The following is a 21,094-nucleotide window of genomic DNA, read 5'->3' as shown; positions in this document are numbered from 1 at the left end:
TCCACTGCTCAGCCAGCAGCAGAAACCGAAGAAGTGTTGGTGAGGACACGCAGCGGGGAGGGCAGAGGGGGAGAGGCGGGACGTGGGAGAGGCCTGCACCCTGACACAGAAGGACACGATGTAAAGAGCAGAGAGATGATCGCATGGGTATAAATGTAGTTCAAGTTCAAATCCTACAGTTCACTTAAAATTCATCACCATAAGATCAAGGTCATCTGGAACAGACGAACCTGAACTCCAGAACAATGGATGGCAGCCGCTGACTCATACTGGCTCTGGGATCTGCTTCCTTATTTTGTTTTAGTCAGTTAAAGGAGAAATCTAGATATGCACAGCAATTAGGAATAGCAATTTAAAAGTCAGGTCCCTCAGGTTGGGTTAAGCAAAAAGTCATAGGAAGCTTCATTTCCCAGGTTTGCAGAGAGGCCAGCCTGGCCCACTACAAAATTTAGCGCCTGAATGCATCTGAGTTTGCAGGGGTGTTTTGCTACATTTCCTGAGTTGAACCCTCATATTAAAGTGTCAAGGTCAAGGTGGCAGACCCTCTGAAACCCCGGGTAGCACTGCCAGGTAAAACACAGGACGCCCAGTTACCTGTGAATTTCAGATAAAGAGCGCGTTGGTTTTGTCTACATGCGACCCCTATGTGATATGCAGAGTTAACGGGATATACTTAGACTTAAAAATGATGCGCTGTTTATCTGAAATGCACATCACGGGGACCCCTGCATTTTCATTTGCAAAATCTGACGACTCTCTACCCCGGGCTGGGGGATGGGGAAGCTCCTGAGCCGGAGGCCTAGGCGGTGGGGGCGGGCTCTGGAGGGGAGCGTGAGAGGTCCAGCCGGGGCGGGGCCTGACTGGCGTGGGCGGGGCCATAGGCGTGACTCGACACTCGGGGGTGGGGAGAGGCGATGTCTGGCGCACAGGGAGGCGGGACCTGACCGCCCTGGGCGGGGATGAAGGCGTGGCCCAGCGCCGGGGGCGGGGCCGCGTGGAGCACGTGATGGCGGTTGCCGGGGTGAAAGGTCAGGTGAGCCCAGGCACTCCCAACATGGCGGCTGCCGGGGTTGTGGTGGCGGGGGCGGCAGAGAGCAGCCTGGGACCCCCGGCGGGAACGGCGGCCCGAGCCCGGCGGCCGCCCTCGGGTCCACCAGCGCGGCTGCCCCCGCTGCTCGTGCTGCTGGCGGCGGCGGCCGGGCCGGGCGCGGGCGGCGCGGCGCGTCTGTACCGCGCGGGCGAGGACGCCGTGTGGGTGCTGGACAGCGGCAGCGTGCGCGGGGCTACGGCCAACAGCTCGGCCGCGTGGCTGGTGCAGTTCTACTCTTCGTGGTGCGGCCACTGCATCGGCTACGCGCCCACCTGGCGGGCCCTGGCCAGGGACGTGCAAGGTGAGGCGCGCCCCACGCGGTACCCCGACCGGCCCGGCCCTCGCGGCCCCCGGGATTCGTCCCCGGGCCCGCGGCATCCTCCCAGGCCCCCTTTTCCTTGCCCTGCAGAGACACCCCTCTTCGGCCATCGCTGGCCTGCGCCCTGGGTACCCTAGATGCCCGCGCCCCTCCCCGCGCACCCTGGGATCCTTCCGAGGGAGGCTGCTGTTTCAAATTGGAAAGACAGGAACCCTTCTCCCCCAGCTGTCATCCCACAGCTGTCCCAGCTCTCCCGACACCTAGTTGGAGCCTCGAGAAGCTCCAGTGACTTCCCCGGCCTTCATCCTCACTGTTTCCTGACTGGTAGACCGTTCGCAGGCATTCCGCTTGGGCGCCTAGACTCCCCCTTCTTTGAGGATCCGCGTTTCAACCCCAAGTCGCTTTCCCTTTAAAGCCTTCTGGGCGGGGTTGCTGACCACATGGATACTCCAAGTGATCCCCCAACTCAGACGTCCAAAGGCCCCCCGAGCATTTCATTGGGAAGTCCCTTGGTCGCAGACACGCAGCCTTTGGTGACTGTCATCCACCAGACTAGCGGTAACGTGCCTGCACTTCACGGTTGGCCGCCGGTGTAAATCCTCCCGCGCAGTGTCAGTCCCCGAGCGCGGGCTGCTGTGAACCGCGGAGTCGGAGTCGTAGCAGCCTCCTGCCCCCCAGCCGGCCGGCTTTGAAACCGGATGTGTATGGCTCTGAGGCAGGAGCTGGTCCCAGCAAGAGTGAGGTTTGGCGGGCCGCCCGCTGGTGTTGCGCTAGCCTGTAATTACGTGTTTCAGTGGGTGGGAGGGCAGCAAATTGCCACGCTTCCTTCCTACCCTTGTTTTTAAGGCTTATATCCAACCCTGCTGTAATTTTCTCCTACCTGAACTGATTCTGAACGTTTAAAGAAGTCGAAATAGCATTTGTTTTGTTTAAGATTTTCTTTTAGTTTTAGAGAGAGGGGAAGGGAGGGAGGAAGAGCCAGAGAGAAACATCAGTGTGTGGTTGCCTCTCAGGCACCCCCAAACAGCGACAGAACTGCAACCCGGGCAAGTACCCTGACCCGGAATCACACTGATGACCTTTCAGTTTGCTGGACAACACCCAACCAACGGAGCCACGCCAGCCAGGGCCAAAAGAGTGGTTTTGTGCATAATTGTGAATGATTATCTTCAAGGGACATGCTCGTCTTAGCTCAGGGTGTTGGGGCTTTTTAATTCTAAGGGGTTTGTTCTTTGAGCTCATGGTTTAAGGACCCAGTGTTGCACACTGGTCACAGCTGAGACTAAGAAGTGCACAGAGAACTCCTTAGGTTTGTTTTGTTTTGTTTTGTTTTAAAGCCGTTGCCTTGAGAACAAACAGGTGCTTTAACAATATAGAGAAGTTTCTGGTTCTCACTTGTTACTTGGTGGCAGAACGGAAATGGCAATTAAAATGCAGGGAGCCCTGGTAGGGCCTTTGCCACCTGTTTATTGCGTATTTTGATTTTTCAACTTTTCAGCTTAGTTTGTGAAATACAGAAATCGTAAAGTATGGTTAAAACATTGCAAAGCATTCCCCGGTTGAGCCAGCACTTGAGGAGCCTTGAACATTGTCCCCGGAACTTGGAAGGCTGCTCGTGACGGTAAACTGTCGAACCCGTGCCAAATGGCGTGAGTGACTTAATTGTTAGCTGAGTGAGGTCGTCCCCGGGGGGTCAGACCGCATCCGAGTCCCGGCCGGACACGCGAGGCCGAGCCCGGAGGCAGCGCGGCGGGAAGTGGAAGTCGGCTGCGGCCCGGGAGGCCAGGGAGGCGAGAGCAGGGTGCGAGGCCAAGGGTCTGTGGGGACCCGGCAGAGGGTCCCCAGCGCCAGACCACCTCCGCGGCTGCCCGGGCACCAGGTCTGACTGGGGAGCGTCCCGCCTGGGGACTTGTTAGGAGTACACGTGGTCGGCCCAGCCCCTGGGGCCTTGGGGTGGTGACTGCCGTTTTCCTGGGTCTGGATCGCACTTCAACTCTTCGCAGACACAGTAAACGCTTCTTCGGGTGAGAAGGTGGCTCCACAGACGAAAGGTCCACCGTCGGGTGTGGACGCCGCGCCACGCCCCTGTTTGTGCAGATGCGGCTCGGGCCGTTGCTTGCAAGGACACTCGGACAAAGCCCCGCTGCGTCCCGAACACCCCCGGGCAGGCCGAGCCGCGTGCAGGCCCCTCCCGTTCGCTGCTCCTGGGACGGGGCGTGGGGTCGGCCGTGCCGGGGCTACAGCCTCTCGGGGCGGCTCTGAAGTGGCTCTGCGTGGACTGGTCAGCGCATGGAGTGTCCCTTTGGTGGTCAGTGTGTCCCGGGCGTCTGCTCTTGCCCAGAAGCCAGGGCAGGGTCTCTGAGACTGGCCCTGGGGTCGTGCCGGGACGCTGGGAAGGGAGCTGAGGCCCGGCGGGCACTCACCACTGCCCACACCGTCCTCCCCGTTCACGCGAGTCTCGGACGGTGGGACCGTGAGGCGCAGTGAGACGGTCACCCAGGGGTGGTCCCCCGGCTGAGTGACGGGCCGGGTGAGCGTGCCTGCAGAGGACAGGACGGGGCACCCCGACTTGCTGCTGCAGGGTGTCTGCCCTCTGCCCTGCCCCCTCCGGGCTCTCCGTCACCTGGTCTGGACTTGGCGCCTGTGAGGCCACCGCCTCAGCGACAAACTGGGGCACTCGGCGTTCCCCGGGCCCAGGGTCTGTCCACCAGAAGGAGGAACAGGGTCTGGGGCGGGTGGGGTGCAGAGGGCAGGGGAATGACCTGCGGACTGTGGCTGGGTGGAGAGTGCGGGAGGACTGTGGGGGCTCGCCCGGGCGGCGGAGGGGCTGCTGGCGGGTGCCGCCCTGTTGGAAGCAGCTCCATCACACACTGCGTGAGGCCCAGCCGAGGTGAGGGGAGCAAGCCGGGCCGTGCGGGCTGCTGGCCCTGCCCCAGCTCTGGAGATGCGGGACTTGCTCTCGAAAGCTTTCCCATCTCTCCGTGTTGCAGGGCTTCAGCGCTTAACTGCAGTGCCCACCGGCCCCTGCGTGGCCTGAGTTCCGCCTGGCTGGGCCGAACGCTGGGGACCAGAGGACCAGTCCCGGCCCCCGGGCCTGGGCGAGGCTCCGAGAACGTGCCTGGACTCTGCAGGGGCGGCCTCTGGGGAGCTGCCCTGCACTGCTCCCGCGCGCTGGCGTCGTGACCAGACGCAGGGCCGGCTGCGCGCCCCTTCGAGAGCCGGTACTCAAGAGCCACTGCCAGTGTGAAGGACGGGGGTTTTACCCTGGGGCCGGCCGCCTGGAAGTTGGGGGGGAGGCTGGTCTCAGAGCCCACCCCGGGCCCCAGGTGACCGGCTGGCTCACAGAGGGAACCGCGGGAAGGAGGGCCCGAGGGGTTCCTGGCAGTGCGCGCGGTTTCCCAGCTCCGCCCTCAGTGGCCTCAGCGTCACCTCCTGAGAGTGTCCTCCGTGGGTTTGCCGCAGCACCGCAGGGTCACTGCCAACTCCGGGACGAGTGGTGAAGGCGGCGTTGCCGCTGGTCCCGCTGGCGCTAGCCCGACTCCTGGTGGTGTGGCCGGGCCGGCCGGGCCTCAGTCAGGCAGGAGCTGCGGCACGGGTCCCGGTGCATGCTGAGGCTGGAACTTGGGGCTCGTTTGGAAAGACCTTTGCGCAGCCGGGAAGGGACCCACCCCAGGAGAGAGGCGGCCCCGCCCTCCGGTGCCCGGAAGGTGGGTTTGGGCGCCCTGACCCTGTCCCGGCGTTGCCTGCGGCTGGGTCCTGTGCCGGGGAGACCCCGGGCCGGGCATTCTCTGAGCCGGGGGTGGGGAGGCTGTGCCGCCGTCTTCGCGGAGTGTGCGGAGGCTCAGCTGCGGGTCAGGCTTTCATGCACGTTTTTGCTGGAATTTGGCAAGTGGCAGTAAGAGGTGTCATCCTGTTGGGTTAAGTGATGTGGTTATGTGGCGAGGAAGCTTGAAGTGAGTTTCAGTCTGCTGCACTTGGAAGCTCATTGCACGGGCATCGCTTTAGCCCTGTGGCGCCGAAGATGGCTCGTGAGCGGAGGTGAGGCCGAGCCGCGGTCGCTGCCCGAGGTGTCCCCCGGGGGCAGCCGTTGCGCCTCCACGCGGCTGCGTGCCGCTGGGCGTGGCCTGCGCCTGGGAGCAGATGACCCGTCGGTTCCGAGCGGCGGTCCCTTTTGTGTGGCGGACGCGGGCGGGCAGGCCGGCCGGGCGGAGGGGAGGGCCTGGGCTGAATGGGGCCGCGGCCGAGGCAGACCTCTGGAACGGCCGCACTTGATCTGGGGAGAGTCCCCCTTTGTGTCCCCTGAATGCGCCATCTGCCGGGACGCCGGCAGTGGTGGGGACGCTCCGGCTGTGTGTGGCGGCCGTGCACAGACAGCCCTCTCACGAAGGCGGACGAAGGCCTGGCGGGTGCCGGCGTGCCCTCCGCCAGGACGGCCGCTCCGTTCCGGGGGCATGCGTGTGTGGAGTGGCGGTCACAGGCGGACCTGCGGATCCTCAGGTCCCGGCAGCCAGGCCTCCGCACCGCCCTGTCCCGGTGGCTGTGCCCCGGGGAGAGCAGGGTCTGGGGCCTGCTCCGCAGTGACTCTCAGCCCGTGTCCCAAGGGCTCGCCTGCCGGAAGCACCGGGTGTCACGGCAACGCCCAGCACTCAGTGCCGCCCTGCTCGAGGGCCCGGGAAGGGCAGCAGACATGGGCCTTTGTGACACCGATACGGGCGGAGCGGAGGGGACAGGCTGGATGGGGCTGGGTCGTGGGCGGGGAGAGCCCGGCTGTGCCGTTTCACTGGACCTCCTCCCTGCATTGTGTCCCCGTTGGCTAACTTTTTACGCTTTTGGGCGGAAGGGGTGTGTGTTTTTAAGCAGAAGCGCTGTATCGGGTGAAAAGCAGCAGCCCCCGGACTGGCGTGGGGTGTGCGCCAGTCTCCCGTTCCCGCAGGGCCGGGGCAGGGTGTGACTCTCCTCCTGGGCACGTCCCCCGTGGCCTGCGAGGGTGCGGGCCGCAGCAGAGCCCAGAGCAGGGGCCCCGTGCCTGCACGGAGCCAGGTTTTCACCGCCGCTCCTGGTTCAGCCCGGCACGCGGTTCGGGGCCCCTCGGAAGGCACGGCTGTGGCCGAGGGGCGGGACCCGCCCGGGACCCGCCCAGCCCATTGTCCTCGACGGTCCCCACTGCTGCCGTGTGTCTCTGCAGAGGCCGCCCCGTTGCCCCGTGGGTCCCCTCCCCCAGGCAGGGCAGGGCGCCAGGGAGCATTCAGGAAGGAGCCCCTGGCGGTGTGATCCGCCTCAGCGTCCCACGGAAAAGGACAGACCTCTTAAAGGGCAGCTGCACTGGTTGCCTGTGGAGGATGTTGGGGGGCCCTTCCACTGTGATCGGCAACCGAGGGCGTGAACCAGCACTTCCTCCCCCTGCACGCCGCGCCTCGGGGTCACCACGTGCCTCGGGGTCACGCCGTGCCTCGGGGTCACCACGCGCCTGGCTGCAGCCATCGAAAATTGAGGCTTTCAGGGGTGGTCAGTGAGCGGGGAGGCAGCCAGGGCTCCCCCAGTCCTGGGGGGGAGCCCCCTCGCCGCAGAAGAAGCGGATGCAGGTGTGGTGTAGGTGCCAGGTTTCCAGGCACCGGGGCCGCGGGCAGCCATCGGCGCCCAGCTGGTGGGAGAGCGCATGCGGGGCCTGGGGACTGGCGTAGCCCACCCGCCGTGCCTGCCAGCCGCAGCGGACGGCCCCTCTGGGACCCGGTCCAAACCCACAGTCCGAGCAAAAGTGGGACACCTGGGAGCTCTGCGTCCCGGCGGGTCGTGCGGCTCGCCAGGCGGAGAGCCCTGTTTGGGGAGGTGCAGCGGGTGGGCGCGGCCTGGGGGCTGCGGTGGAGGGGGGTGCAGTGGGGTAGGAAGGCGTTCGGGTGGACGCCGACACGGGGGCACATGGGCTGCTGCCTCGTCGTCTCCGGTCCACTCGGATGCTGGGGTTTCCGCCACAGAAACTTCAAAGACGAGAAAACACGCGGGTTTAAGCTGCTCCTCTTCTGTTCCCAAGAACGGTGACAGTGTGCTCGGGCCTGTGGGGGGAGGCGTCCTGGGAAAGTACGGAAACCACCTCCCAGGAGGTGCCGGGTGGTTCCTGGGGGTGTCCGGAACGACCCAGCAAAGCAGCCGGCTCTGGGGGGGGCGGGGGGACGGCCGTTCCCAGCTGTGTCCATCCGGGGCGGGGGCCGCAGCCCTGCCGCCAGTCGAGGTCTGTCCGTCCCCCCAGCCGGGCACAGCCCCGTCCTGTGCCTGGGAGGGCTGGGCGCGGGGCCCGCCGCACTCTGCACTGAAGGCCTCTCCCCTGCTTTGCAGACTGGGCCGCCGCCATCCGCGTCGCCGCCCTGGACTGCGCGGAGGACAGCAACCGCGAGGTGTGCCAGGCCTACGACGTCCACTACTACCCCACCTTCCGGGTGAGCACCCCCTCCCGCCCGCCGCTCCTGCCTGCGCCCAAGCCGCCTGTGCCGGCGGGCGCCGTGGGCAGCAGCTCGTCTCAAGCACGCGGGCTGCTTCTGGACGCCTGTTTCTGTGTGCGGAGGGGCCCCCCCTTTCACCCCACCCGTGGGGCTGGGCCGTCTCTGTGGGGCCCAGACGCGCACGCCCTGCGGGTGGGGGTGATCGGGCCTGCCGCTCAGTCCAGTCTGGGGTCTCTCTGCCCGGTGCTCCCTCCACCCCCTCACGTGGCCCACGTGCCGAGGCCGTTGGGCACCCCGGGTACCGAGCTGCCCGGGCGCCTGCGTGGCCGCCCTGAGCACGCGGTGGGGGCCCCTACGCAGGCCTGTGTCCCACCGGGGGGCAGAGGGTCCATGAGCCCGAGGGTCCGCACGCTTTCCCGACCCCTCGGTCGCTGCCCCTGGGCCGTTCAGTCCTCGGCCGCTGGGAGTGGGTCCCCTGCGGTGGGGGCACCAGCCCGGGAGTGCCATCGCCGGGTGGGGGCCGCACCAGCGCAGTCTCGGCTGCCCAGGGGCAGCGGCCCGTCTCCGCGTGTGGCTCTGTGTCACGCCGTCAGCGACTCGTCCGCTCGTGCGGTTTGCCTGTCTCCTCCCGGGCCGTCTGCCCGCGCCTGGTGTCCGGGGGCCTCCGTGCGGGTGTGACGCTGCCCCCCCCCCCCCCGTGAGCGGGGGCAGCGCCCCGCCCCGTGCTCAGCAGTCTGCACTGCGCCTTTTCACGGAGGAGGCTTTTGACTCTGACAGAAGACTCCCTCTCCTGCTCGGAGACGTTCGTCTGGGCCTGTCGTCCTCCCCGGGCGTCTCTGTGTCGCTGGGGTGGCGCCGCGGCCCGTGTGGCCGTTAGCCCTGCTGGGTCCGGTCGTGGGAACACTGGGCTCTGAGGGGTGCCGACCCCCTTCTCCCCGGGCCGTAGATGTGACTCGGGGCTGCGGGGCCGCGGGCAGACTCCCTGGAGGACGCGGGGAGCTCTGTCGCGGGGGGACGGGGAGCCGTTCTGCCGCTCACTCGCCCCGTGTCCCCCTCGCAGTACTTCAGGGCCTTCACGCGGGACTTCACGGCCGGAGAGAACTTCAAAGGTGAGTGCGCGGGCGGTGTCGCTCGCTCGGAGACGGGCCCCGGGGACCCTTCCGAGTGGGAGCGGCCCCGGAAGCCTGGACGCCCAGCTGCCAGGCCCGTCCCCCTCCCCTGCTGCCACCAGCCCGCCCGGCAGCCACCCGCGGGAGCTCCGGTGTTCCCGGTCCCAGTCCCAGTGGGAAGCTTTGTCTTGTGCTCTGCCTTCCTGGTGGGTGCGGTGGGGCCTTTTTAAAAGGGGGCGCGGTCACCGGAGAGGGTAGTGGGAAAGCCCCCCCCCCCGTGAGCTTCCACGAGCGAGCCCGCCGGGCAGCCAGCGCCCAGGTCAGGCCCAGAGCGTGACCCGTCAACTGGCAGGGGGCGGCAGGCTCCCCCCCCACGCGGCCTCCTGCCGGGAGACCCCCGCTGCCGTCCATGCAGCGCTCTGGCCAGGGGGCGGGGGGGGCAGTGCGGTGGGCACCCCGCGATGGCGGCTGTCCCCCCAGGGCCCGACCGAGAGCTGCAGACGGTGAGACAGGCCATGGTCGACTTCCTGCAGAACCACACGGATGCCAACTGGCCACCTGCCTGCCCGGCGCTGGACCCCATCCGGTGCGTAGCTCCGCCAGGCCGGCACGCCGCGAGCCCAGTTCAGCTCCGTGACGTGTGCACGCGCGGTACGCGGCCTGGGCCCTGGTGCCCGGTGGTCGGCTCACTGTCCCCAAAAGCACTGAAAGCTGCTTCTTCCTCCCAAAAGGCCCGGCGACGCGCTCTCCCTCATCGACAAGCGTGACGGCCGCTGCGTGGCGATCATGCTCGAGAGCAGCGGCTCGTATGTCGGACGTGAGGTACTGTGTCTGCGCCCGTCCGGGCCCCTGCTGCAGTGGGCGGGGTGGGGCCGGGGGGCAAGGGGACTGCGGGGCGGCCGGTTTGTGCAGCGGACTCGGGGGGCCTCTCCGAGGGCAGGACAGGGGCGGGTAGCAGGTGCGCCTCGTGCCCCGTGGGGCGCACGGCCCACGGGGAAGCGGACCTCGGCCTGGATGTGGTTCCCGGCTCCCATGCGCTGTGGTCACGGGTTCTTTCCTGTATTTTGAACTCTTAACTTTTCTGCTAAATCTGAGGTTCTGTAAAACGCGTTTCTGTCGTGAGCCTTTGCTCCCTCGGCCCTGCGGGTGGGTCCAAAGCCCCTGCCCTTGGCTGTCTTCGGCCCTTGGCCGTCTCGGGAAGACCCCGGGGCCCGACACCCTGGTGGTTGATGGGAGCCCCTGAGCTCTGCCGTCGGTGCGTGCCTGCCTGGACTCGCGTGGCCATCCGCGAGCTCTGGGGACACAGGCAGAGGCCAGGGCCGTGTGGCTCCACGGCGTGCTGGTGGCCCCCCAAAGGCAGGTGCCTGCTGCAAGGTGCACGGCCGTGGGTGTCAGGGAAAGCCCCAGGCGGGGAGCGGCCCGCGTGCACACGTGACATTCGATGAGGGCCGGCTTCCCGGGGGGCGTGCCGGCTCGGGCGGCGCAGCACAGGCTCACCGGCTCACCGGCGGGCCTCCCTTCCCCTCCCTGAGACCCTGGACCGGCGGCTCCGGCAGGTGCAGCGCCCCCTGGGGACAGCGCCAGCTGCAGGGTCGGTGACCCCTCCTCTCCGCCCCAGGTGATGCTGGACCTGATTCCCTACGAGAACATCGCCGTGAAGCGAGTGCTGGACGCCGACCAGGCCTTTCTGGAGAAGCTCGGTGTCTCCTCCCTTCCGTCCTGTTACCTGATTCACCCCAACGGGTCCCACGGGCTGATTGACATGTGAGTGCAGTTTGGCTGAGGGGTGGGTGTTTGAGACCCGAGGTGGCGCCTGGGAGCCCCGCAGGGCGGGGGGGCCCCCCCCGGGCCTGACGCGGCCTGGGGCTTCCTGCCAGTGAGCAGCGTGCGCAGTCGGACCCCGGGCTCCGCCCCCTCACTGCCCGCTCCTCTAGCCACGGCCCACGGAGACCACGAGGCTGGTGTTTGGCTCTGTGCGGGGGCGGGGGCGGCCCACACAGACCCAGCGTGGGCAAGGCTGGGCAAGGCTGCGCAGAGGGGAGAGGGGCGGGCCACCTCAGCCAGGCTTCCTTGCCTCAGCGGTGGGGGGGCCGCCCTGCTGCGTGGTCCCCACGCGGCCTGCTGGCCCTGGGGCCCTGGCCCTCTCACCTGCGCTCGCTCAGCCATCCTTGGTGGGTCACCACGTGCTGGGGACACGCGTCCTCTCCTGAAGGACTTCTGTTTCATCTTCTGAGAAGTTTGACTGGGGCACCAGGGCCCCCTCACCACCCGGAAGCCTTGAACACCCCGCAGTCCCCGTGTTTCTGTTCTCAACGGGGACGGCGGGATCCGGGGACGCGAGGCCGCTGTGGGGCTGGGCCGTCCTGCCTCCTGCTCCGCGGCCCGGCGTTCTGGGTGCTCCGCGCGCCTCGGCCTGCTCCCTGGGGCACCGGGCCCTGCCCCAGAGGCCGCGGGGCCCGTATTCACCTGGCTGCTTTGGAGGACCCCTGAGCTACCAGAAGTGCCCGGTGACAGGCTTCACACACCCTCGGGGCGTGGCCCACCCTGCCCGCGTGAGGGGTCCCACGTGCAGCAGGCTCAGGGGTGCCGGCCCAGGCCCACCCCGCCCCGCGGAACTGCCGCATGCTACAAAGAGGACACTGGCAGGTGCTCAGCCAGCTTCACAAACCGACTCACGTCCCCACTGAGCAGGAGGAGGGCGGTCGTGGCACTCACTGTGCCTGGGACTCCAGCCCGTGTGTGGGCTTGTCTGTGTCCCGGGGGGGCCAGCCCCAGGCCTGGGCCCAGCAAGGGGGGTGGGTGCCGGGGCCCGGTCCGCACTCGGCTCAGCCGTGCCCGCCCGCCCCTTCCTCGCAGCGCGAAGCCTCTCCGGTCGTTTTTCTCCTCTTACCTGAAGTCGTTGCCGCACGTGAGGAAAAAGTCGCTCTTGCTGCCCGAAAAGCCGAGCGCGGGAGAGAAGGCGGAGGCCGTGGAGTGGAGGGAGTTTGACAGGCAAGCGCTCCCCGCGCACGCGCGCCCCCGGGGGTGATGGAGGACGGCGGGGCTCGCTGGCTGGCGGCGCCCGTCCCCCGAGAAGCCCGGCAGCCACGGGCGGCTGCTGAGGAGTCCGCCGTGTCCCGCTGGGGAGGGGGCTCTCCTGGGGGGGGGGCTCGCGTGCTCTCACCGGGCCCGTCGCGCTGCCCCGCAGGTCGAAGCTGTACACGGCGGACCTGGAGTCCGGGCTGCACTGCCTCCTGCGGGTGGAGCTGGCCGCCCGCAGCTCCCTGGCCGGGGCCGAGCTGAGGGCGCTCACCGACTTCATCACCGTCGTCGCCAAGGTGGGTGGGGCCTGCCGTGGGCCGCGGGTGCCACCTCCGGGCCGGGCTGCGCATGTCAGCTGCACAGCTGACCCTGCTCGAGCCCCAGGGTGCAGTGCGTGTGGGGGGCCGGGCCGGGCTGTGGGTCGGAGGGCGGCTCTCTCCAGGGGCTGGTCTGAGGGGCACTTGCCCAGGTCGGAGGTTAAGTGCGGTGGCAATGGAGAGGCCCAGGAGTCGGTGTGTGGCCTGAGCCACTAGCCCGATGACAAGGGGAGGAGGGGGACAGGGAGCGGGGGGGTGGGGGGTGGGGGGCGGCTTCCTCAGAGAGGGTGCACACAAGGCCGCCGTCCTCGCCCACCCCCGCCCACGGTTGGGGGGGGCCTGCCGTGGGCCAGGCCCTGTGCGGTGGGCCCTGCATTTCAGTAGGAGGTGGAGCCGTGGGGGCTCCTGGGTTGGCCGAGCACGGTTCCTGCCAAGAGCTCAGTTGGCTCTGGGACCGGAATTGGGGCTCGGTCGTTTTCCCGGCCCAGAGCAGCTGGGCTGCCAGAGCAGTGGGACTCGGAAGGGTTAGACCGAGACCCTGTCCTCCCAGCCCCAGCAGCCCGGGGCGACCTCTGGGAGAGCCTGGGAGCAGGGCCCTCTGCCCGGGCCGCTGCCACAGTGGAGACCCAGCAGCCGCCGGTCACAGCGCTGCGGCCCGGGGCCCGTTATCACCCAGGAGACGACGTGGGCCTCACGCATGGCCCCTGGGCAGTGACTCGCACCAGCTCTGCGGGGCGGGCTGCGTCTGCCCAGTGTGGGTTTGGGGGGAAGGAAAGCAGTAGGGTCGGTGTCTGAGGGGGTCTCGAGTCTCTGGTGAGTTCAGGTGGGTGGAGGGGAGCTGTGCGCACAGGCCGTGACCCGCCACGGGCCCAGGGCTCAGGGCTCCCGGGCCACGGCCTCGTCCCCCCGAGGAGGCGCCCTGCTCATCTGCCCAGCCCGGGGCCACGCGGCCTCCTCGTCATGGGCAGCCTCAGGCCCTCACGTCTGCACCGTTTTTGTGAAGGTGCCTCGGACCTGAAACGAATGTGGGGAAACAGGTCGCAGTGCTGGGCATCCGCATGGGGAGCGGAAGGCTCTTCTGGGGCCAGCAGGCCGCTGCCCCGCAGCCTGTCTGCGCAGCCGCGGGGTCAGCTCGGGCTTACGAGCCCTTCCCCGCTGCTTGTCTGCCGGGCGCAAGGCTGCACGGCCCAAGCGGGACACTCCGGGATCCCGTGGGCGGCGCCCCTGCTGGGAACCCACGTGCTGCGCACACCTTCCCCGCACAGTCTCTAAGCGCGTCCCTCCCACCCAGCTGTTCCCTGGCCGGCCGCCTGTCCGGAGGCTGCTGGAGATGCTGCAGGAGTGGCTGGCCAGCCTGCCCCTGGACAGGATCCCCTACAACGCTGTGCTGGACCTGGTGGACAACAAGATGCGGGTGAGCCCTGCCCGCGCCCCCCCACCCCTACCCCCGGTGCCGTCTGCCTGTGGCCGAGCCCTCGGGTCGAGGACGGTCGGCGGCAGGGTGCCCTGCGCAGGCGGCGGCGGTTTCCCCAGCGTGGTGGGCGTGAGTCCGGAGGGAACGCCGGGTTTCCCACCTGAGGACGGACAGAAGTGACATGCCGAGCACGCGTGTGGGGGCCCCACCGAGCTGCCCTCAGGCCCGGCGTCCACCGGGAGGGCCTCCGAGAGCTCCGTGGCCCGGCACCCAGGGCCGCCCTTGCCCAGCCGTGGCCGGCACGCCCCTGCGGGAGCGGGAGCAGGAGCAGGTCGGAGTTCCCAGAGTTTGGGTAAACGTCCCCGCGTGTGGCTGCCGCCGGTCAGAGAACACGCACAAACTGTTTTTAGTCCCATTGTTTCTGTTACCTCTCGGCCTTTCCTTTCTCTCCCCAGATTTCTGGAATATTCCTGACCAACCAGATAAGGTGGGTGGGATGTCAAGGAAGCCGACCGGAGTTGAGGGGCTACTCGTGTTCCCTCTGGAAGTTGTTCCACACGCTGACCGTCCAGGCCGGGGCCCGCCCAGACGCGCTGGACGGCACAGGTGAGCACCCCCGCTCGCCAGGGCACCTCGGCCCCCTGACCCCGAGCTGGGGCCTGCCTGGCACCGCCGGACGGACGCTCGGCAGGGGCTCATTCCGCCGTGGGTCCTCGGTGCCCGGGGTCCCCCGCTGCGCAGGTGGGGGGAGCGTCTTCTCGGGCACCGGCCCCGATGGGAGCCCCGTTCCCACCGCTGCACATTCACGAGCGTGCCCGGCCGGCCCCTGTGTGGGAGCGCAGGCCTGGGCAGGTGCAGCCGGGAGCGCCAGCGTGGGCGCCTCTGCTGTTGCTGCAAGACGACGTGGGGGCAAGCGGACACACGCTGGACGGCATCTGCCTTTCGTCGAGCCCCCCAGACCCAAGCAGCTCAGGACGCCGCGCGCTGGCCACCTCCCGGCGGCTGGGGGTCAGGGGTCCCGGGTGGCCGGGCAGGGAGCGCCGCCTGGACTCGCTCTTGGCCGGTGGCAGCAGTCACGTCCACGTCGGCTGTGCTCGCCGTGGGTCCCTCCCCGGGCAGCCCCCTTCTCCGTGCCGGCCAGAGAGGGTGCCCTTCTTGGTGTGACCTCCGCCACTCGCGTGTGCTCTGGTCCCTGGGAGGCACCAGGGGCCCGGCCTGCTCACGGGCGGGGACCACGGGCCATTGCACAGGCCGCCTGCACAGGCGGGGAAATGACCAGAATCTGAGTTGGCTCTCACCGTCCCCACCACCGGGAGGGCTACCTCAGCACTGCCGTCCCTGTCGCACCCGCGACGCCCGCTGTGGGCGGGGCCGCACGGCTGCCGGCAGCGCGGGAGAGCCGGGAGGCCCACTGACGTGCGTGTGGAGTCGGGAGTGGGGCCCGGACTCACGCGGCCCGACGTTCTCTGCAGGAGGCCGCAGAGCCCTCCGACAGCTGTCCCTCGCTGCTCCGCAGACTGGCCCGCGGTGCCGGGGCCCGAACCCGCCACCGCTGGGTGTGCTCGCGCTTCCGGGTCTGGCAGTGCCGGGGCTCTGCTCTTGCACCCCTGGGGGCTCGCCCGGGCGCAGCCAGCTGGTCTGGACTCAGAAGGTGCGAGTCCCACAGGCCAGCCTGCCGCCCCCCGCACTCAGGGGTGGCGGGGAGCCCTCGGGGCCTCGTCTGGGTCTCGTCCAGCCAGACGCCACGTGAGGAGGCGGGGTCACATGCAGAGGGGCGTGTGGCCGTCTTTGGAAATTTTTGCTGCCCCACCTCTCCTCCAGGCGGCGCCGGAGTTCTCCTTCCCACGGTCTGGTGGGGGCAGAGGGGGGCTTTCAAACCACAGGCTCTGTTGGGAATCACACGGAGAAAAGAACAGAACAGCCTGATTTTCAGGAGAATCCCCAGAGCCCCCGGACCCAAGGTGAGGCCAGCAGGCCTCAGCCCTGCCCCTGGACCAAGGGTGCAGCCCTGGGAGGAAGTGCGTGTCCGGGTCCCCCGCCCCCCGGGGTCCTCCCCGGGACGAGCGAGCGCACTTGCAAGGCAGCACGGTGAGAGGGTGAGAGCTGGGGGCTCCCCCCCAGTGGACTCCGCAGAGACCGCGCCAGCCGAGGCTGCTGTCACGGGGGCGGCAGATGGCGGGGTGCACAGATGCTGTCCCGACTGGCGGTGGCGCCAATCACAGCGACACCAGGGGCGCAACCCCGGCCGCGGCTGACTGGGTCAGATGGAGACACCGGATTACGTCTTGGGAGGTTTTCCTCTCCTCCTTCCACATTTAAACCCGTCAGCTAAAAGCCCGCGCCCCCCCTCGTCCCCCACAGGTAGCGCCCTGTGGGTCTTGTGCGCTTTAAAGATTAGGGGGGGCCGCGTGTGCCGGGGAGCCAGGAGGATTACACGGCGATGGCCGGCAGATGTCGGCCCAGGGGTGCTGGCCACCGGTGCGGGCAGCAGGGCAGGGCCCAGGCCCGAGCGCGCTCACAGGGTCGGTCTCACCGTGGGCACCGCCTGGCTGCCCCGGAAACACTCCGCCCGGGAGGAGTCCACTCAGCTCGCTCCTCGGAGAGGGAAGCACGCGGGCCGCCCCGGCCTGTTTGGGGCCCCTCGCCCGGCCCGCTGGGACTAAGATGGATTGGGCCTCCAAAGCACGTCTTTTATTCCTGACATTTAATCTGTTCTAATCTCACCATCTCTTATCCGTGCGCGCAACCCCCGTATTAGTTGTCCGGAGGGGCCTGAGCTGCCCTGCGGCTTTCCCGGGGTCCCCGTGTCAGCTCTGCGCGGGCCGCTGCCTGCCGGGCCCGCACGGGGGCTCTCCCGACACCTTGCGGCAGGGGCTGCAACCCGTGGCTGGGGGGGCCTGGGGTCCCCACTCAATGCGGAACAACCGCACGTCTGGAGCAGCCTCTGTGGCCCCTGTACCAGCCCTTGGGGCCCAAGAGAGGCCGCACACAGGCTCCGACCGCGGCGGAGCCCCGGCTCTCCGGGCCCTGGGGCCGAGGCCCCACCGGAAGGTGCAGCGCGGCCCCCTGAGGGTCCTCAGAGTCACGGCTCACGCTCCGTGCGGGGCCCCTCGAGCCAGGGGCCCCGGGGCGGCAGGCGTCCGGAAGACGCCGGCTCCTTCCGCGTCTGTGCACGCACGCGGCACGTCCCAGGCCCTGCGAGGCGCTCGGCGCCCCCGTCCGGCCCCCGAGGGCCCCCGCCCCGTGGCTCAGGTGGACGCGGTGCCCCTCCCTCGGCAGGTTTGGAAGGCGACCCCCAGGCCGTGCTGCAGGCCATCAGGAGGTACGTGCGCACCTTCTTCGGGTGCAGTGAGTGCGGGGAGCACTTCGAGCAGATGGCCCAGGAGTCCCTGGGCTCCGTGAAGACCTCGGACCAGGCCATCCTCTGGCTCTGGGAGAAGCACAACCTCGTCAACAGCCGCCTGGCAGGTGAGCAGAGGCCGCGACGGCGGCCCTGGCCCTCCCACCCCCTGGCCCCAGCTGGGTCACCTGCTCTGGCCGCACGCCCGTGTCCCGATGGCCTTTTACGGGGAGCCCGGTCAGTCCCTGGGCTCTGGCGTCCTTGCTCCCGGGGGCTCACTCCCTGGGGCGCTGGGCCACGTGGGGACAGGCAGGCGTTGTTTGTCCCCCCCGGGCAGCCCGCCGGGACCCCGGGGGGGCTGGTGGTGGGAGGGCTGGGTTATAATTAATTTTCAGGAAGGAGTTTTAGTGTCGTTAAAATCTGGTCTCAGACGATGAACCCAACCCCTGGACGTGGCTTTGTTTAAAAATCTAAACAGGTCGCATATATTTTCTCAGACTTAAGTAATTCCAACTGTTCCTAAATCAGCGGCAGATTAAAATTAGGCTTAAAAATAATTCCACCGAGAAATAAATCTTAATAGAGATGAACAAAAAACGTCCCTAAACTACTGGTTTTTAGTTAATCCTCTGTGTTGTAAACACACATTACAGCTAAAGCACTAAAGAAAATTGGTTTTTCTTTGCACTCAGAGCTGCCTGCCGCGGCTCCGCTCACGTGGCCACAGCCCCACCCCCCGTGTCTGCTGGGTCTGCCGTCGCCCCCAGTGCAGGTCGAAGCGCTGCCCTGGGGGGCCCCGGTGCAGGGATGTGCCCACCTCTGGGTGTCCGGCCTCACCCTGCACCCGCCCGCCCGCCCCCCGAGCTCCCTGCAGCTGCTCCGCAGCACGCGGCTCTGCAGCGTGTGGACGAGGCCCCCTCCAGACGCCCCTGCCTCCTGACGCTGGAGCAGGAGCGTGCTCTCTGTGGCCACGCGACCGTCTCCCAACTCCGTGGTCCCCCAGTCCTCCCGTCCGGCCCCCAGGCTGTGGCCCACATTCCGCGGAGGCCCCAGAGACCAGAGACCTGGCCGGGGCCTCCCTGCCTGCACGGTGCCCGCCCACCAGGACTCCGGTGGGTCCTCGCGGGTCCCAGGGGCAGGGCCCGGGCCGCCCACGGCCCGCACCGCCCTCCGGGCTCGCGCGCAGCACACATTCCATGGGGTGGACCCCGCAGAGCGGCCGCACGCCCTCTGCATGCTTCTCTCCGTCCCAGGGAGGCGGGGCGCACTTGGAACTGCACGCGGTGGGGCCTCGAGGTGTGGGAAGACAGGTGGGAAGGACCCTGCTTGCGGCCCGCCGGGGGCAGGGGTGGGCTGCTGCGCTTGTCCATCTGCACACCATGGGCGGGGGGCGGGGCCCCAGGAGCCCCCGTGCCTGCGGGGCTGTGGAGACTCCAGGGCAGCCAGGGCCCCGGGCATTGTGGGCGGGTGGCGGAGGTGAGGCTCCCAGGGCCGGCAGGCTGAAGGTCAGGCTCGGAAGTGAGGACTGGGCAGGGACCTTGGGGCAGCAGGGAGCTGGGTGGCTGGGCGCAGCCTCTGGCCTGGTGAGGGGCACCGCTGAGTGCAGACCGTGGAGGGTGTGCGGGAGGGGCAGTGCCGACAGAGGGCGCTCTGGGGACACAGGCTGCAGGGAGGCGGGGCTGAGGGGAGCGGTGTGTCTGGACCCCACAGGAGGTCACCGTGGGGGTGGGGGTGGGGGAACGCCCCCCTGTCTGGGGTGGGCGGCTGCTCTCGGGCAGCCTCCCACTGTTGCCCCCTCCCGCTCCCAGGCCACCCGAGCGAGGACCCCAGGTTCCCGAAGGCCCCATGGCCGACTCCGGACCTCTGCCCGGCCTGCCACGAGGAGACGCGGGGCCTGGACAGCTGGAACGAGGGCCAGGTGCTCCTGTTCCTGAAGCGGCACTACGGCAGCAGCAACCTCGTCCACACGCACGCCGCAGCCCTGGGCGGTGAGGGCGAGCCTGCGGGGCAGGGGCCTGGCCACGCGGACCCCGGGGCCCAGAGCCTGCAGGCCCCCGGCGCGCCGCCCCACACGCCTGGCCTGTCCGAGCGGGCGCGCCCGGGAGCTGGGGCCGCAGGCCGCCAGGAGGCGGAGGCGGCGGCGCCCTTCCTGGGGATGGGCTTCTCCAGCCTGGACATGAGCCTCTGCGTCCTGCTGTACGTGGCCTCCTCCCTGTTCCTGATGCTGCTGTTCTTCTTCTTCCGCGTGCGGGCCAGGCGCTGGAAGGTCCGGCACCACCACCCGGGGGTGTAGCCGCCCGGGGCCGGGGCGCCTGTGGACGCAGCCCCGTGCTCGCAGCGTCAACAGCTCTGATCAGGGATGTGGACCTGAGCCTCGCCTGCCTTCGCGCCCCAAGGCATCCCTGCGCTGGGGCGGGGTGGGGCGTCTGCGCTCCCGGCGCACTCAGCAGGTGCCTCGGGCAGAAGACGGCAAAACGGCGTCTGTGCTGTCACGCTTCTAGGCCTGGACACGGGCGGGTGTGCCTTGCGTGGCGCCCTCGCTCGCCTCGAGTTTACTAGACTCCGCGTCCGTCCGTCCTGCAAGGCCTTGTTCTGGCACTGGGAGAAACCCTGCCCGTTCCTGCCGTGGAGACGAGGGGCGACCGGGGGCCGCCGCAGAGCCTCGCGGAGCCGGTGCTGGGCTGCGGAAGTGCCCCCTGCCCGGTGGGCGGCCTGTCATGAAGAGGGCAGTCTTGGCCCAGATCCGAGCGTGGGCCTGTGCGTGGGAGGAGGGCGGTGGCCCGGCTCCTTCCTCCGGGACAGTGCCTTCGCCCTTCCCTGTGTCACTCTGGTGACGGGAGAGAGCCCGTTGAGCGGGGGCCACCCCGGCCTGCCTGCTGTCCCTGGGCAGTTGCTGTCACCGCCCCGGTCGTCCGGCCCCTGCAGGTCTGCGGAGGACCTGGGCCCGGGGAGCTGGCCGCCCACACGAAAGGGGCGGCACAGCGCCTGTCCCCGGGCTTGGGTGGCTGATTGCTTGCCGTTTGCCGGTTTTAGCACATTATTTGTAAAACCCAAACCTTCGGAGGTGACCGGAGACAAATTCTGCTGGGGGCGTTGCCAGGGAGACCCGTGCGGGAGCTCAGCGGCGTATGCCCGGCGGGTGCGCATGCGCGTCACTGTGAAGGCCGCAAGGCGCTCCCTCCGCCCCGCCCGTTCCGGGCGCCTGTGCTGGCTCCTCGCCGCGGACGGCGAGGCTGTACTTGTGAGACCGCTGCCATGCCCGTGTCGCTGCTGCGGCCTGGGGACCTGAGTCTCCAGCGCGCATGGGCTTGGCGCCCCAAGCAGGGGGCGGGGCCTGCCGCCTGAGCCTGCCCCTCCCTCCCGTTTTAAAGCCCCTGAGCTGGTCCCTGTGGTCTGTGTGTGCCCGAGTCGCCGAGGACCCCGTGGTGGTCCTTTTCCGCCTGAAGCCCCGCAGGGTTCCCGGAGTCGGAGGGACATGCTTAGAGCCGTTCATTCAGCTGCCCTGGGTTCATGGCCAATGTCCTCCTCTTCCCAAAGCCGGTTTTTGCAGGCTGGGCGCCCCGTCCCAGGTCACAGCCTGTCGGACAGGCGGCGTCAGCTTGTAAACACCATGTGAGGGTCGTCATAGTGCCGCGGGCAGGGGTCACCACCCTGAGGGACACGCTCACGACTTGCGGGGGGGCTGGGTTTTCAGCAGTCGGTCCGTGGGGAGGGGTGTGCCAAGGCGGCCACGGCCGTGCGCCTCACGTGCGGGCGCGAGCGGTCCCGCACACCGCGTGTGGCCCGCCCGGCGCGGGGTGCTGCCTCTGGGCCAGGCTTACGGTTTATTTTCTAAAGCTGTAAATACTGAGACAAGGAATATAATGATGGTTCGGTAACTTAAACGTATTTATTTTTAATGGGAGAATTTTGATTACAAAGAAGCCAATTGACATGGGAATGTCAGTGAAATTTCTTACCTGCAAGGGAAGTGAACATTTTGTATTTAAGTAAACTGTACTTGTGCACATTTTGAAATAAAGAAACCTGACGTTTGAAGCAGCTGTGGTT

At 68.0% G+C, this 21,094-nt stretch overlaps 1 protein-coding gene across 1 annotated transcript; it reads left to right on the top strand.

Annotated features, from left to right (window-relative positions):
- Positions 1-1,006: 1,006 nt before the first annotated feature.
- Positions 1,007-21,082, top strand: QSOX2 (quiescin sulfhydryl oxidase 2). The gene is made up of 12 exons (XM_045846380.1): positions 1,007-1,391; positions 7,740-7,840; positions 8,904-8,952; positions 9,433-9,538; positions 9,684-9,774; positions 10,571-10,716; positions 11,809-11,943; positions 12,140-12,269; positions 13,582-13,704; positions 14,160-14,310; positions 16,984-17,172; positions 18,853-21,082. Exons 1-12 carry the CDS (start codon positions 1,007-1,009, stop codon positions 19,335-19,337), a joined length of 2,091 nt encoding a protein of 696 aa, XP_045702336.1. The 3' UTR covers positions 19,338-21,082.
- The last annotated feature ends 12 nt before the right edge of the window (positions 21,083-21,094 follow it).

This window comes from Phyllostomus hastatus, unplaced genomic scaffold (assembly GCF_019186645.2).
Source record: "Phyllostomus hastatus isolate PE091 unplaced genomic scaffold, TTU_PhHast_1.1 phas_contig_495, whole genome shotgun sequence".
Lineage (NCBI taxonomy): Eukaryota > Metazoa > Chordata > Mammalia > Chiroptera > Phyllostomidae > Phyllostomus > Phyllostomus hastatus.
This window is presented reverse-complemented; position numbering and strand designations above follow the sequence as displayed.

Coding starts and splice junctions, on each gene's coding strand:
- QSOX2 (XM_045846380.1), top strand. CDS start 1,007: ATGGCGGTTGCCGGGGTGAAAGGTCAGGTGAGCCCAGGCACTCCCAAC. Junction 8,953..9,432: donor GGCCGGAGAGAACTTCAAAG/GTGAGTGCGCGG, acceptor CTGTCCCCCCAG/GGCCCGACCGAGAGCTGCAG. Junction 11,944..12,139: donor GAGTGGAGGGAGTTTGACAG/GCAAGCGCTCCC, acceptor GCTGCCCCGCAG/GTCGAAGCTGTACACGGCGG.